Raw genomic sequence first — 17026 nt, forward strand, 5'->3', positions numbered from 1 at the left:
TTTTTGAACCCCAGTGAAACCATTACATATGAGAAGTATGCTCAGCAAATCAATGAGATGCACTGAAAATTGCAATGCCTGCAGCTGGCACTGGTCAACAGAATGCAGGGCACAAAACCAATGGTTCAAAAATTGGACAAATTGGGCTAAGAAGTTTTGTCTCATCTGCCATATTCACCTGACCTCTCGCCAACAAACTACCACTTCTTCAAGTAATTCGACAACTTTTTGCAGGGAAAACACTTCCACAACCAGCAGGAGGCAGAAAATAGCTGTTGAACCCTGAAGCATGGATTTGTATGCTATAGGAATAAACAAACATTTCTCATTGGCAAAAATGTGATTGTAATGGTTTCTATTTTGACTAACAAAGATGTGTTTGAGCCTAGTTAAAATGATTTAAAATTCAGGGTCCAAAACCACAATTACTTTTTCACCAACCTAATAGAATAGAAGTTCCATGAAGGCAGAAACTGTTTTCCTCAAGGCTGTACCTCTGGTGCATAAGAAGTACTCAAACATTTTTTGAATAAATCTTCCATAGGATTCTCTGCAGCAGGTTTTTGAAAATAAAATTTTACTGGAACTCCATCATGCTCATTTATTTACATACCATCTATGGATGCTTTCATACTAAAATGCTGAGCTGAGGAGTTCCAAATGGGTTAATTTAAACCCACAAAGTCTCAAATGTTTACTAGTTGGCTCCTTACAGAAAGTTTGCTGACCCCCAACAGCACTCAATTGGCCTTTATCTCTCAAGTTAGAATTGGAAACACTGTAGACATAGGAGTTAGGTCTTAATACTTCTTTGTCTGTAGAACAGAGGGGCCTTAAAATAGCTATCAAATACAGATTTTCTTCTTGCAACATAAATTTCTGGACAATTAAGTTCAAAGTTAGTATTTTTCATCCTCAATGCATTTCTAGCAAGGCCAAAAGCAAAAAAGCAAAGGTTACCTATGTTCAATAAATTGGAGAACACAGAAAAGAGATTCTGATGCTAAGTTCTGGCAAATTTTCACAATCATGAAATCTTTAAAATGCCAATGCAACATAACTACTGGAAAGCTTTTCTCTGATATGTTTCAAACAAATGATTTTGAGGTGAACCATTGTTATTTTCTCACTGGCATAATCATTCTAACAATGTATCTTTTTTTAAAATTCCAGGCACATTATAGGTGCTCAACAGCCATTGAGTGGATCACTCTACAACAATCACTGTGCTCATCAATTTGCAAATTATAATGACCTGAAATGGGGCATTGAGATTTATATTCCTTTGCCAATTCTAAAATATACTTAGCATGTCTCAATCCTAAAAATCAAACCCTTTACTGTCATTCTCTACAAAAAAATTAATTTGCATAGGTATCATTGGGGTTCAAGAAACTGAAGAGTAAATGAATAAGTCTGGGCATGATTTCAGCCCACTTTCTACCCCAGGTGCAGAGGAAAGAAAATAGGATTTTCTCATATTATTGGATAAGATGTCTGTCATTTGGAAACATTGTGGTCCATGGACTAAGACACAAATAAGAAGAAAAGGGCTAGGAATCTTAGCTAAGTTATTTTGAATAAGCAACAATATACACAATGATATACAATCATTTGAGAAAACTATTGTTTATTTAGAAAAAAAGGTTACATGGGTAGAATTCAATAGATAAAAAAATTTCCTTTTAAAAATGTCACTGTGAAACTTTTCCAGATGAAAGTTCAGCAATACAAAGCTTCTCTGACTGTAGAATTAAAACATATTTTTATTCCCCCCAACCCCTTGATTTTTCTGACATAATTACAAGAAAAAATGGCAAGGGACAAGTGAGTGCTGGTACCATTTTTTTTTTTTCAAACATGTTTTAATGTCATACACGAACTATATAAAATGATTCCTAGGCATTGCATAAGACACTGCTCCCACTTTGTTTTTTTACTGACTAAATATAAAACAGGCCAAATAATAAGTTAAAATTGAATTTTTAAATGAGGTAAATTCAAAATGGTTCAATAATTGTTTATTTTCCATTTCAAACAATAAAAAGGAAGCATTTCATATTGAAAAAAAAAATAAACCCAGGCAATATTTAGTTACTCTAAAGTGAAATTCTGTACATATGTAACCTTATTTGCTTGTTGGAAACTGTATGCAGCACATTGTGCTAAAAATATGAAACAGTTAACACTTTCAGCCATTTACTGAAAATAAACATGTAAAACTAAGCAACAAGTTAAATACAGTAATGCACAACTCAACAATTTTAAGTTTTCGGCATGGAGCAATAAAGCAGATAACTGAATAATTTAAGGAGATGCAAATGGGCCCTCTTCATTCATAATTCTTGGCAATCTACTCAGGAAAATAAATTTCTGGTCACAGCTGAACAATTCATTCCAATCTCACCTGAAAGAAACAAAGTGATTATATTGATAGATAAGAAAGGAAGGAGGGTGAGAGAGGTGACGGATGGAAGGCGGAGGAGGGACAGATGAAAGGAGAAGGAAGGAGAAAAGGAAGAAGGAAGAAAAAAGAGAAGGAAGATTTAAGAAAGAAAATCAATGAGTTCTGTGAATAACCAATGCTTGAATTAAGTCACTAGATAAGGATAAAATATTTGTGTATTTCTTATTGCCTACTAGGCATACTATGATAACTTGTATTTTATCTGAGAGAGAGGAAAAAGGGGAACGAGGGAAGGGAGGAAGGAAAAAATGAAATAGAAACAAGTAAAACATTCCACTGGGACAAGCAATAGCTTGTCAAAAGTAAACAACACATAGCAATGAAAAGGAACCAATTTTACATGATCAATAAAAAGAAAAATGACATCACATTTTTTCATGAGGACATGATTTTAATAGTTACTTATATTAAGATGCAATGTCTGCTAAATTATAAAAATTGCTTTAAAAATATATTGACTTAATTATACTCGTTTCCTTATGTATTGACATTTTTCAAATACTGCATATTTGAAATAAATCAAAACATGATTATTACAACATGTGGCAAATAAGTTATCTGCCTAACATTGTTCTCATTCAAATTTTAAATTAATGCTTAAGGCATTAAATTTTATTGATGAAATACTACATTCACACATTTCATAAAATCAGAGCTAGAAGGGTCTTAGAAAATCATCACACTTGCATGAAATGCTGACAATAATTTACATATCATTTCTATACAGCATTCTGTTCACATCATGTATAATCTTGACATTACCAATTATAATTATAGATACACATATGTTGAACTTACAATTAATTTTAATACTTAAAAATCATTGTTCCTGTTCATCACTGATGAATGGATAAACAAAATGTGGTACAAATTCATACAATGGAATAATATTCACTTATAAAAAGAAATGAAGCTCTTATACATGCTACAACATGGATGAATCTTGAAAACATGATGCTAAGTAGAAGAAGCCAGACACAAAAGGCCACATATAGAATGATTTCATTTTTATGAAATGTCCAAAATAGGCAAATCCAAAAAGAAAATACTTTAGTTACTTCCAAGGGGAGGGGAAAGAGAGAACTGGGAGTGACTCTAACAGGTATGGGGTCTCTTTTGGGGATGATGCAGATGTTCTGGAATTAATGGTGATAGTTACAACACAGTGATATATTAAAAACCACGTTGGCAAATTTTATTTTATGTGAATTTAACTCATTTTTTTAACTGCCAAAAAAGTCCATGTCACAATAAAGAGTATCATGGTATCAGTATAAGAAATGGGTTCTCAATCATGCTGCTGCTGCTGCTAAGTCGCTTCAGTCGTGTCCGACTCTGTGCGACCCCACAGACGGCAGCCCACCAGGCTCCCCCATCCCTGGGATTCTCCAGGCAAGAACACTGGAGTGGGTTGCCATTTTCTTCTCCAATGCATGAAAGTGAAAAGTGAAAGTGAAGTCGCTCAGTCGTGTCCGACTCTTAGTGACCCCATGGACTGGAGCCCACCAGGCTCCTCCGTCCATGGGGTTTTCCAGGCAAGAGTATTGGAGTAGGTTGCCACTGCCTTCTCCATCTCAATCACAAAGCTGTCATAATTACTGGGCAAGGGAAATTTTGATGACACATTTAGGGGTACATTAAAACATAAAATTGGTATCCCTGTTAGAACATGTGAAGATGATCTTTCCCAGGAACTGAAATTAAAATTTTTACAAGAAGCCAAAATCCTCAAGCAATATAATCATACCAATATTGTAAAATTCATAAACGTTAGCACACAAATACAGCCTATCTACAAAATTAAGGGACTTGTTCCAGGACGTGATTTCCTCTCCTTTCTGAGAAAGAAGGATGACCTAAAACAATGACATTTTTATTAGATGCTGCTTCTGGATGGCAAATCTCAGGTAAAAATTGTATACACAGGGACCTTGCTGCAAGAAACTGCTTGGAGGTGAAAATAATGTTCTGAAAACCAGTGACTTTGGAATGTCTCGTCAAGAGGATGGTGGTGTGTATTCATCTTCTGATTTAAAGCAGATTCCCATTAAATGGACAGCACCAGAAGCTCTCAATTATGGGAGATATCGTTCTGAGAGTGACGCATGGAGCTTTGGCATCCTCCTCTGGGAGACCTTCAGCTTAGGGGTCTGTCCACACCCTGGAATGACAAATCAGCAAGCACAAGAGCAAGTGGAAAGAAGATACTGGATGTCAGTCTCTCAGCAGTGTCCAGAATGTATTTACAAAATAATGCTGAAGTCTTGGAATTACAAACTTGAAAACCGCCCCAAGTTCAGGGAACTTGAGAAAGAAATGCCATCAAGAAGAAAGTCACCCAGTGATAAAACACTGCTAAACTCAGACTTTAGGACTCTATCTTCCAGCAGAGTAATATTTTCTTTTCATTAACAAGTCTATACCACATTACCTGGAATATTCTACTAAGGTTATTTTTTTTTCAACAATTTTTAAGAAATATTTACAACTTTAACCACTGTAATAAGAAAGCACAGGTTCTAAATGCAAGAAATCCCACAGATCTTTTCACATCAAGGACTGCTGATATTTCTCAAAGAGTTTCTACATTAGGCTCAGTTCAGAGTTGGCTGTCCTCGATCCTAGACAGCTTTCCTCTCCCAGTGCTATAAATTGCATTGGTAATACCATCTTTGCAGGACACATTTCCAAAAAAGGTGGCCTTTCACTGTGCTAAGACAGGATTACATTTGTAAATATCACTTTCCATTGGGAATTATTTGGACATCCTGGGGTTTTTTCTTCTTTGCTTTTTGCCAGAAATAGGCCTTGCTGTTTTAGTAAGGTTGTCATTTCCCTATGTTCCACCACACCCTTCTCCTTTGTCTGGGTATCAGAAAACTATGTATGAAATGCCTTCAAAGAGTACCCTTTCAGAGTTGAGACAGCTGATTTTCAATGAAGTTACTTTATAGAGAGCTATGACAGCAAGAAGGAAGTCTGAAGCATAGGTCTGGGTGAAAGAGCAGCTAAACTGTTGATCAAAGTAGAGAACAAAGACAAATAGACTATCAGCCTTGTTAGCAGAGCTACCTCTTTATAAACACATACACACACTAATTTTATGATTAAATTCACCAAAAAAGTCCTAAGAAATGTTTCAGTAGTTCTTTATAAAAGAGCCCTCTGGATGGCAACGAAATTTATGTAGAGAAACTACGTAATACAAGCCCAGCAAATTAATAGCTTATTTCTGGTTAATCCTAGTACCTGTACATACATACACACACACATACACAGGTACCCACAAGCCAAGTAGAAAGGCACACATGGATAAAATTGACAGTTAAAAAGTCCAATGAACATTTACAAGGAAGAAAGAAGCTATAGGAGAAAGACAAAAGGACAGCCATCCTAACCCCACTTTACTCCTTCACTTACCCTTAAACTGCTCCCTAGCAATTTTTATCATCACAAACACACTTCCTGAGGTATTCCAACTGGATAAAATGGAACAGTTAAGACTAGGATTCTGTTGAACGGAATCTCAGCACATCCTGGGGTACCTCTCAAGATAAATGTGTGCATGGGGAGTAGTCACTCAGGGGTAAATGTGGCACTGGAGTCTTTGGGAAGTGCTCATGCCTATGTACAGATGAAGAGCAGCACAGCACCTGAGTGAATGTTTTGTCTGCCTTAAGTAGAATAAAGGAAATGGAAAATCCCTCCTGTTCTCTCCAACTGTTTAGTGCCTATGAATATCAGTGCACAGAATTCAGTGATACTTTAAAGGATAAAAATGAAAAGAAAAATAGTTCGGGTCTATCATTTCAATCTCCTAACAAAACTTTTGTATATCTTTAGTGGTTGCTACACACAGAGCCAGATGAAAGCATACTAAACCTGCCCTCAAAAAATATGTTGCAGCACATAAAGCAACTTCTTAAACAGTATACTATCCAAAATCACTGCAGATGGTGACTGCAGCCATGAAATTAAAAGACGCTTACTCCTTGAAAGAAAAGTTATGACCAACCTAGATAGCATATTCAAAAGCAGAGACATTACTTCTCCGACTAAGGTCCATCTAGTCAAGGCTATGGTTTTCCAGTGGTCATGTAGGGATGTGAGAGTTGGACTGTGAAGAAGGCTGAGCACCGAAGAATTGATGCTTTTGAACTGTGGTGTTGGAGAAGACTCTTGAGAGTCCCTTGGACTGCAAGGAGATCCAACCAGTCCCTTCTGAAGGAGATCAGCCCTGGGATTTCTTTGGAAGGAATGATGCTAAAGCTGAAACTCCAGTACTTTGGCCACCTCATGGGAAGAGTTGACTCATTGGAAAAGACTCTGATGCTAGGAGGGATTGGGGACAGGAGGAGAAGGGGACGACAGAGGATGAGATGGCTGGATGGCATCACTGACTCGATGGACGTGAGTCTGAGTGAACTCCGGGAGTTGGTGATGGACATGGAGGCATGCTGCGATTCATGGGGTCGCAAAGAGTCAGACAGGACTGAGCGACTGGACTGAACTGATCAAATATTACAAATAAACTGAACCTTCTATTGAGGGCAAAAAAAAGTCAATGATGTTTCTCCTCAATTCCAAAAAGATACAGTTAACACTCTGAGTACATAATTCTCCATGTAAAGTTAAGAGTATCTGAAACAGGTAGCTCAGTGGCAAAGAATCCACCTGCCAAGCAGGAGATGAGGGTTCCATCTCTGGGTCAGGCGGATCTCTTGGAGAAGGAAATGGCAACCCTCTCCAGTATTTTTGCCTGGAAAATCTCATGGACAGAGGAGCCTGGCGGGCTACAGTCCATGGGGTCGCAAAGAATCAGACACAACTTACCAACTAAACCAACACCCCTTGAAACATAGTAGGTAATAAAGAAAAATACTTGGTTATCTGATTAGAAGGAAGAGATGGAAGCTAACTGCCTTCAACAAGACCAAAATCTAAGGAAAGGGATATGCAACACACTCATATATACATAGGAATTAGTGACTAGGATTCTAGGCAAGCTGACACACGCTTGTAAGCAATGGGAAACTACTGAGAAAGTTAACTGAACACTCCCTACTCTACATATATTATCAGCATCTAGAACTGCACCTCAAGGTAATACATTCCTAAATTAAGCACTCTTTGAGCACTTAGAAGGTCGGTTTCCAAGTATGGACTGAAGAAGAAAGACTCAGAATGGGGATTAGAAAATCAATTGTTTATAGGGGCTAGTATAAAGTGGAAACAAATGGAAGTGCACTTACTGGGGCCTGATTGAGGCAAACTACAAAAAAAGACCCATTCTATTTAAGGGGGACAAGTACCTAGGCAGGTCCAGCTGATTGCTGACATGCGGAAATGAGAACACAATGTTGCCAGGTGTTCCAGTTCTTCAATAGAAAGTAACATTTGGATTTTGTGTAACTATTCTGAAAATGTTAAATACTGTGCAAGGCCAAGAAGCTGCTGCTGCTGCTAAGTTGCTTTAGTTGTGTCCGACTCTGTGCGACCCTGTAGACGGCAACCCACCAGGCTCCTGATTCTCCAGGCAAGAACACTGGAGCAGGTTGCCATTTCCTTCTCCAATGCGTGAAAGTGAAGTCGCTCAGTCGTGTCTGACTCTTTAGCCACCCATGGACTGCAGCCTACCAGGCTCCTCTGTCCATGGGATTTTCCAGGCAAGAGTATGGAGTGGGTTGCCATTGCCATCTCCAAGGCCAAGAAGTTATGTCTAATAATCCACATTCTGCCTAAGGGCTGAGAATTTGCAACCTTGGGTTTAAATGTTAAGAGTTAGGTTACACATAAGAGATGGAGATGACAGACAGACCTGAAAATATATTAGGCCTCGCTGGAGTGGAGTATTAGAATAGGAATGCAGTATACCACAAATACAGATGGGGAGCAGAGAGTTAATTGTTAATATTCTTTGAAATCAAGAATCCAGGATCGAAGTGCAAGTAGATTGAGTTTCTCAAAACCTAGAAGTCTCAATTTAGCAATGTCTGGCTCACTAAAGGACTCTCAAAAGATAGCTGAACTCAATATTAATAAATTGAAGACCATACATATCAATTTAAAACTGAGACTCTAAAGAATGGTTCTAAGTGGAAATTTTTCATAGACAGGAATTTTTAAAGATTAAACTAGGGGAAAAGGTTAAAAGCAAAGAACTTAGTTGTGTTCCAGAGACCAAATGAAAGAGAGGTAAGATGAATTTGGACAAAGACGTTAGCAAAAACAAGTAACAGGAAATACAGAGAACAAGCAAAAAGGATTTTGCAACTAAAAAGTATGAAACAGGAAAATAAGACTTTGGAAGGAATTTAATCTGGGTCACATTCATATACTGTATTTTCTTAACTCTAACATGATCATTTTAATGTTTCTGAAATCAGGGTGATACTTACAAATCAATGCCATTTCTCTATGCACTTTTCTCAAAAAAAAAACAGTTCTAGAAAGCAACAATGAATCTTACAATTAATGACATCTCTGAATCACGGAAATGTGACATGTGTAGCAGTTCTCCTTTCTGTATAATATAAATTAAAAAGGGAGCAAGGAGCAGCAGATTTGAAGTGGCCTAAAGGTAGAGATCAGTCCTGGGTGTTCATTGGAAGGACTGATGCTAAAGCTGAAACTCCAATACTTTGGCCACCGCGTGCAAAGAGTTGACTCACTGGAAAAGACCCTGACGCTGGGAGGGATTGGAGGCAGAAGGAGAAGGGGACGACAGAGGATGAGATGGCTGGATGGCATCACTGACTCGATGGACATGAGTTTGAGTAGACTCCGGGAGCTGGTGATGGACATGGAAGCCTAGCGTGCTGCTATTCATGGGGTTGTAAAGAGTCGGACACGACTGAGTGAGTGAACTGATACTGATACTGAAAGGTAAATGATGCCAATCAGAAGTGATGAGAACTCTAAATGAAAAGGAACAGCATAAAGACTTGACCAACCCTAGAAGGTATCCAACAGAAGACAGAACAGCTTAAAAAAAAGGAAAAGTCTACCAGTGCTTTCACAAACAGTCTACGCAAGAAGAGAGATATAGAAAACCACAGTGAAAGCTGTCAATGACAATGACTGGCCCATTCCTAATGAAGATAAAAGAGGTAGAGCTTTTTTTTTTTTTAATGAGGGGACCAGGTGACAGCAAGAAGTAAAAAGCAAAAAGCAAAACGCCAACTAAAAGGAAGGTTATGGTGAAGAATAAAAAAATATTAAGAGTTTATCATTCACCAGGGAAGACAGCTAGTTGTTAGGTAAAGGGATAGGTAGAATTTAAGAACAGGTAATGTTTCTTTTATAATCTTCCTAATTTAAAAAAATCTACTAAATTCTTAAGAGCTCTCTCACAACTCTCATCTTCCCTTCTATGCTAATACTTAGAAAACGAGCACAGACTAACAAAACAGAAAAAGCACATAATCTATCAGGAAGTTACCTACCTGGCAACCTCAAATCCCTGCTTTGTAGCCAAAATAAATAGGACAAAATCCATACTCTAAAGTTCACTGCTTTATATGGAACAGGCTCTCAGACATTTCTCACTCAAACTGTAAACAGCCTTGGTTATCTATCCAGTTTAATAAAAGATTAGAAGCAGCAAATAATATTAGGAGGAAGGTAGAGAATGTAAGTATACTTGATGTCATTAAGAAGTGACAGCTAAAACAGAAACAAGAAAATTGGCTATAAAAGATTCAAAAACTTCAATACTGCCATCTCAAACCATTAGCTGTAGAGGGCAAATCATCCTACATACCTCAATAATCCTAAGGCATCACCAAACAATAACTTTTCAAATGATGATCTGAGTGCTCAAAAAAGATCATATTAAGGGTTCTGAACACTCTGTCCACTTATAATTTAAGATGGATAAAACATTTTTTTTAATTCATATAAGGTATAACTACTTTGAAAACAAAATTGCCTATTTTAAATTCCAAAACTAAAAGCACAGACCATATTTTTGGCTTTGAAAAACATGGGCAGTGATAGAGAAGCAAGAAACTTTAAGACAAAAAAAATCTCTGAATAACATGTCGGCATGAAAGGCAAAAAGATGGGAGAACACTAGTAGGCAAGAAGATCTACGTTTATGTATTGGCCATGTCAGGTAATATCTCTGCCACCCCCTTCAACTTAACCTTATGAGTCTCAGTTTCTTCCCCTGTAAAAAGCAGATACCACCACCACCTATAAGGTACTTTAAAAATGGATTGATTATCCAGAGAAGATGGGAATGAGTGGTGAAGAGAAAGCCAGATGTTTTTAAACACATCTTGATGCTTTAAAAAAGAAAAAAAAAAAAGGCATGACTTAATCAGCAAGCTTAAAATGAAAATAGCTTAAAAATAACCATGAACCTTCTTTCACATCTTTACCCAAAGACCTGAGCATTATATTTAGGTGAAACACTACAGTTGTGTCTTGCAAAAACGGATCTAGTTTCTTCAACATTATCATACCTCATTTTGTATTTCTATCTTTAAATGAGAAAGAGGTAAGAGAAGACTCACCTTGATTGAAAGTCTTCATTATCTGTGCTTGTCCGAGGACTTATGAGTAGATGACAAATTAAGGGAAAACAACTTTTCGGGGGGTGGGGGGGGGGGGGCGGAAAAATCGTGTCTCATCTTTTAGTACAATCCCTCAGCCTGCAGGCCTGACTCTTACCAGCCTAGTAGTCTCAGACTCTACCAGCTCTGCTCAGCTGCAGCATCATCTTGCTCTGCTATTCCCCATGCCCCCAGCCCAAGGGACTCTGTTTCCTCTCCTCCTCTTGGTGATAGAGCCAGAGGGACTTTAAATCCCTTGGTGGCATAAAACCACCTCAGTTAATAAAGAAGTTTAAAAAAAACAATCAAGTCTCCCATTTCCATGTTTCATACATTTGAGAGGGTTAACTAGAGAGACCATTTAAAAGGTAGACCATTTTTAAAAGTCCTTAAGCAGTTAGACACATATTACAAGGGTACAATTCTAAATAACATCAGTATCAAAGTTTTCCATTATACTGATTAAAAAGATCTATAAGATGAAAAGGATATTGTTTCTTCTCTTCCTTTCCTCCTGAACTGTCCCGTTTCTCTTTCTTTTCTATCTTTTCTTTATCATGCCTGGACTCCTATAACGAATGGTAGAATTAGTTGAGGAAGGGAAAACCAAATATAAAAATCAGTTTAAAATCCCTTTTCATCAGCCACCAGCCATAAATTTTTCTTCAGACTTATTTAATATAACACCAAAAGCACAAGCAAAACAAAACTGGACTTCATCAAACATAAAAACTTGTATATATCAAAGAACACTATCAAGAAAGTGAAAAGACAACCTATAAGAGAAAATATTTGTATATATGTATCTCATAAGTGTCTAATATCAAGACTACATAAAGAATTCTTACAACTGAGTAACAAAAAGACAAACAATACAATTTTTTAAATGGCCAACACATCTAAATAGATTTTTTCAAAAGATATACAAATAGCCAACAAGTATATGAAAAGGTGTTCAACATCATTAGTCATTAAGAAAACACAAAATCAAAATGACAGTGAGATACTAATTCACACCCACTAAGTAAAAACAAATAAAACAGAAACAGAAAATAACAAGTGTTGGCAAGGATGTAAGGAAATTGGCACTCTCATATATCGCTGGTAGAAATGTAAGCTGTGCAGCCACTATGGAAAACAGTTTGGTGGTTCCTCAAAAAGCTAAACATAGCATTACCATATAACCCAGATATTTCATTCCTGGGTATATACACAAGATCACTGAAAAAAGACATTCAAACAAATAATTCATTGTAGCACACAAATGTTCATAGCAGCACAATTGACAACAGCCAAAAAGTGGAAAAAGGACAAAAGTCCATCAACTGATGAATGGATAAACCAGTGTTGTATATTCAAACAAGGGAATATTATTTAGCCATGAAAAGAAATGAAGTACTGATACATGCACCACCATGAATAATCTCAAGAACATTACACTAAGTGAAAGAAGTTAGAGACAAAAGGCCACATTATTATACAGTTCCACTTATAGGAAATAGCTAGAGTTTTTGATAAGCTCATAAAGAGTTCATAGAGATAGTAAGCAGATTCAGAGTTGTGAAAAGCTAAAAGGAGGGGGAAATGGGGAATGACTTGATGAGAATGTGGTTTCCCTTTGGAGTGATGAAAATGTTCTAGAACTAGACAGATGATGAGTGCAAAACACTGTAAATGTATTAAATGCCACTGAATGATATACTTTAAAATGGTTAATTTTATGTTATGTGAAATTTTACCTCAGTTTAAAATACTTATTTATAAGGAGCAGCCTCCCTTTAAAAACCATCACCTTATAATTTTCAAAAACTGCTTTGAAGAAATATGAATATATGACATATATGTTGACTAAATATAATGATGCTTTGTAAACACTTTAGTAATGACTTGCTTACTTTATGACAGATGAATGGGATATATTCTGAGTATTCTCCATTAGCATCTAAGAGAATGCACACTACACTTAATTTTAAAATCACATATAAGATGTAAACATAAGTTTATTAGGAGAAAATATTATAAAAGTGTGTTGAAAAATGAGAAAGACTTTATAACAGTGTAATGATCAGGGAGAATACATGTGACCATATTTTAATCTCATGACTAAAGAGTAACTATAAGAATTGTTGTCAGAGAAAAAAGAAAACACACTGAAACTCAATGACAAGAAGCAGGTGTGAGTGGAATGGAGAGGAAAGGAAATTCAGAAGTAATCTAATTCTACCCTCCCAGCAATTTGGGACTAAACTGCTTCAAGTTCTCCAAGAAAACCTGCCCTCCTCCAAAACCTCCTCTTCCCACCCCCAAATAATTAACAGAAAACTATTTGACTACAAAAAAACAAAACAAAAAAACAAAAAAAAAACACCTCAATATTGGCTAAATTTTCTAATGGGAGATTTTCTAAGAAAATGGTTCATTGTTCCTTTTGTTCTCAAAATTTACCTTTTTGCCACCAGAGGAGATTTTATCCATCTTTTCAGATTTAAAAGAGTCGCCGCCTTTTTCTTTGCCTGAAGATTTTGACTTATTTTTTTCCTTGTCTTTCTCATTTGGATAAGGAGACTCACATGGACTTTCACTTTTGTGTTTTGAAACCCCCACTAAAATTATAAAAGAGAATCATGAAAGCCTTTTCCGATTCAGTTTGATGACTACTTGGAAAGTATTAATAAGTCTACGTACTTGTTCCATTTTCCTCTTTCCGCCTCTTGGTTAAGTCCGGTGGCACTTCTCGGTCATTGTTTGAGTGATCCTAGAACCAAGAATTGTGAACTACGTTGATTGAGAGTTTTTGTTTTAAAGTACTACTTTTCTACAAGAGCATAGCTAACTAGCATTGGAGAATATCTGCAGTAGTTTCACATACTTGGTAAAATGACATGATAGGCAAGAAGAGCTGGTAGAGATTATTAGGCTGAAGATCCTTATACTGTAGAAGATTCAAACACACTTTAGGGTGAAAATACCAGTTAAACACCAAATAATAGACTGTCATGCAACAAACTAGTACTTTAAATAAGACAACAGACACACTACCATACATGATAATGAACTTTCCAAACTAGTTTTTAAAAAATTACAAACCCTTTTCCGCTCTTTCCTGTCCTTTTCATCTTTTTTTTCTCTTTCTCTGGATCTTTCCCTTGACTTGTCCAAATCTTTCTTGTCCATTTCTCTCTCCTTACTCTTGGACAGTGGTGGAGGAGTATGATTAATGTAGAGCTGTTAAATTAAGGCAATATTACTAAAGATTATTAGTTTTCCAGTATTGACATCATTTGCTCGATTGTTTATTTAATGAAAGACATTTGGTAGTAGACCCAAAGTCAAAACTGGTCAGCTGTATGGACTATGAGAGGTTAAAATAAAAGGGCATGGCACAAATTATGCAAAGACTTCAATTCTTGACCTTGTAAATGTTTATCATTTAAACTCAACCAGTTCACTCCTCCCTCAACTGAGATTTTTATTAGTAAATTCACAAGCTACAGGTTCTTATATAGTTCTACTGTGAAGACCTATAGCCACCATCATTACAAGAGTTCATGTGTGAAAAATAGTTACTGGACTTTCTCTACCATTAAAAAAACAAAAACAAAAACAAAACTCTACACAATCACGGAAATTTTAAAAAGTTTTACCATTCACTGATAAGCAACTGATGACAGTGAGGAAAGTATAATATAAAACCTAGCCATGACTTTACTAATAAGTCTTTTCTGCCTCAGTATAAATCATAAATAGATTATTCCTTAATCACCGTTATAGTAAAGGCTGCATATTCTCTACTTCTCAAAGCACTCCAGTTTCTGTCAAGTAATCACAATTGATTGTAAAATTTGTCTTGCGCTGAGCTGTGTTTAGTCGTTCAGTCGTCTCCGACTCTTTTGAGACCCCATGGGCTGTAGTCCCCCAAGCTCTTCTGTCCATGGGATTCTCCAGGCAAGAATACTGGAGTGGGTTGCCATGCCCTCCTCCAGGGGATGTTCCTGAGCCAGGGATTGAACCCAGGTCTCCCACATTGCAGGTGGATTCTTTACCATTTGAGCCACCAGGGAAGCTCAAAATTTGTTTTATTGGTTCTAAAAAGCTCAGAAAGCCATATTGTCCATTGAGGTTGATGAAACAGACTGAAAAATGATGAACCAATGTTCTCTTTTGCCTATTCTTTCTCCAATGAAAGGCCCATAGGCCATAAAATAGCCAAAGATCAAGGATGTGCTAATTCTAAAGAAGAGGTAATCTTACTTATACAAGTTGTAAATATGGAAATCCATTAGGAAAGAAAATATTAAGGAAATAATCAGACACCTAACCTTGCAGCATTTATAACTGTGCTATAAGGTTACATTTAACTTAAAACATTAAAAAGTATTAGGCAGGATACTGAACATAACTCATTACATAACTACACAATTCTAGATATACCTTGAGAATGAAAAGAACAGTGAGTCAAAAGTCAAATATTTTTACACAAACAAATCCTTTGGTATTCAAAGGAATACACAAAAAAAGACAGCCATCAGTTTGAGAATTAACACTTGTTTTTTAACACCACCAAATATTTTCAATTCAGTTTGCTCAGAAATACTGCCATAGCAATGCATAAGTAGATTCTTTAAAAATTCAATGTATAAAAGTTGATGATCAAGTGAAATAGACAAAATGTTTATTAATAACAAAGAGCAAGAGAATGAGAAACAATCATAAAAGTGCTTGTCCAAAAGGTACTCTTGCCAGGTACATGCCCTAAATGACACTAAGATTTTCTAACTGAGGAGTTTATTCACACCTTAAGTCAATATTACTCATAAAACTGACAAGACAAAGAAAGTGATGTTATTGCAATACTCTTAGTGTAGTACTGCTTAATTCTTCCAGTAAAATTTCTGTTTGTGATTATCAGTAAGTATGTGCACGCATGCACACACGTGTGCACACAGGCATGCACACATGCACACTCCTCCACAAGAATGAAGTGTACCTAACTTGAATTCTGTATTGCAAGGAACTGGGAAACCTAAAAATTCTTAGTTTAGAAATATACCAGTTCTATTCCTTCTTTCTATCCTTCTAAGAATAGTTCTGATGACAATACTCTTTTCTACAAAAACAGTCTCTCATTGCCTACAGAATAAAATGCATATTCCTTAGCTTGAGTATTCCAAGCTCTTCACAATCTTTGCACAATTCTATTCTACTATGGATTAATCCAACGTACCCTAGGCTGTGGCTGCTGCTGCTCCCTAACACTCTGTACTTCCCAGCAGGTCTCTTCACTGGAACAGGTGTTCATTTTTATCTTAATCTCTTAAACTCCTACTTTGACTTCAAAAGCCATCAGCAGTTCAACATTCCCTCAACTCCACAAATCACTGTCCAGTGAACTTATATTAGCCTTTTTGGTGACACGTATTCCCAATTAATATCATGTCATTTACTTTTGTCCATAACACAGTTTACAGGACGGCAGGGAAGCTAATTTCCCTTTTTCTACTTTTACATACTTCCCAGTGCCTTGTACACACAGTGAGTACTCAATACATATGAAGATGGCCTGACATGTAGGCTCAGGTTTGGTTGTAGACCCTTGTTTTAAGATGATGAACAGAATTAAAAGCTGAAGTTTATTTTTTGAGGGGGGTTATTGCCCCCCTCTGAAATTACAGAGAAGCTTGGTTTAAAGGAGCCTGCTATGCATACTTTATCCAATTTAAGTGCTAAGATTGCTAAATAAAAACACAATGGACCAAAACTAGAAACATGCCAACTGGAAACTGGGGTAGAAGGTGAACTGACAGAAAAGATTTGGATACTAACTCATCTTGAAAAGCCAAGTCCATGTATTACTTTCACTATGGATTAAAAAATGAAAATAGCAACTATTTAATTATTTTTAAAAAAAGAGGATCCTGGACAAAGTATAACTAAAAGATGAAACTAAAGCAGGGAAACATTTTTACATGTACAATAACAAAGTGACCTGAAAATATAGACA

General features: G+C 36.5%; 1 protein-coding gene and 1 pseudogene across 29 annotated transcripts in view; one reads left to right on the forward strand and one right to left on the reverse strand.

Annotated features, from left to right (window-relative positions):
* Positions 1-1613: 1613 nt before the first annotated feature.
* The window catches only part of THOC2 (THO complex subunit 2), a 118454-nt gene continuing 103041 nt past the window's right edge, over positions 1614-17026 (reverse strand). For 12 of the 29 annotated variants that reach the window (XM_060408144.1, XM_060408138.1, XM_060408134.1 and 9 more), the window contains exons 34-37: positions 14113-14250; positions 13711-13780; positions 13471-13628; positions 4635-11594 (exon numbers count right to left, since the gene is read on the reverse strand). In XM_060408144.1, coding sequence (XP_060264127.1) covers positions 11466-11594; positions 13471-13628; positions 13711-13780; positions 14113-14250 — 495 coding nt within the window. In that variant the 3' untranslated portion in view covers positions 4635-11465. The other 17 variants (XM_042242159.2, XM_060408141.1, XM_027963138.3 and 14 more) reach the window with 6 other exon arrangements.
* Positions 4063-11565, forward strand: LOC105605720 (tyrosine-protein kinase Fer-like; annotated as a pseudogene).

The sequence above is a fragment of the Ovis aries genome, chromosome X (genome assembly GCF_016772045.2).
Source record: "Ovis aries strain OAR_USU_Benz2616 breed Rambouillet chromosome X, ARS-UI_Ramb_v3.0, whole genome shotgun sequence".
NCBI lineage: Eukaryota > Metazoa > Chordata > Mammalia > Artiodactyla > Bovidae > Ovis > Ovis aries.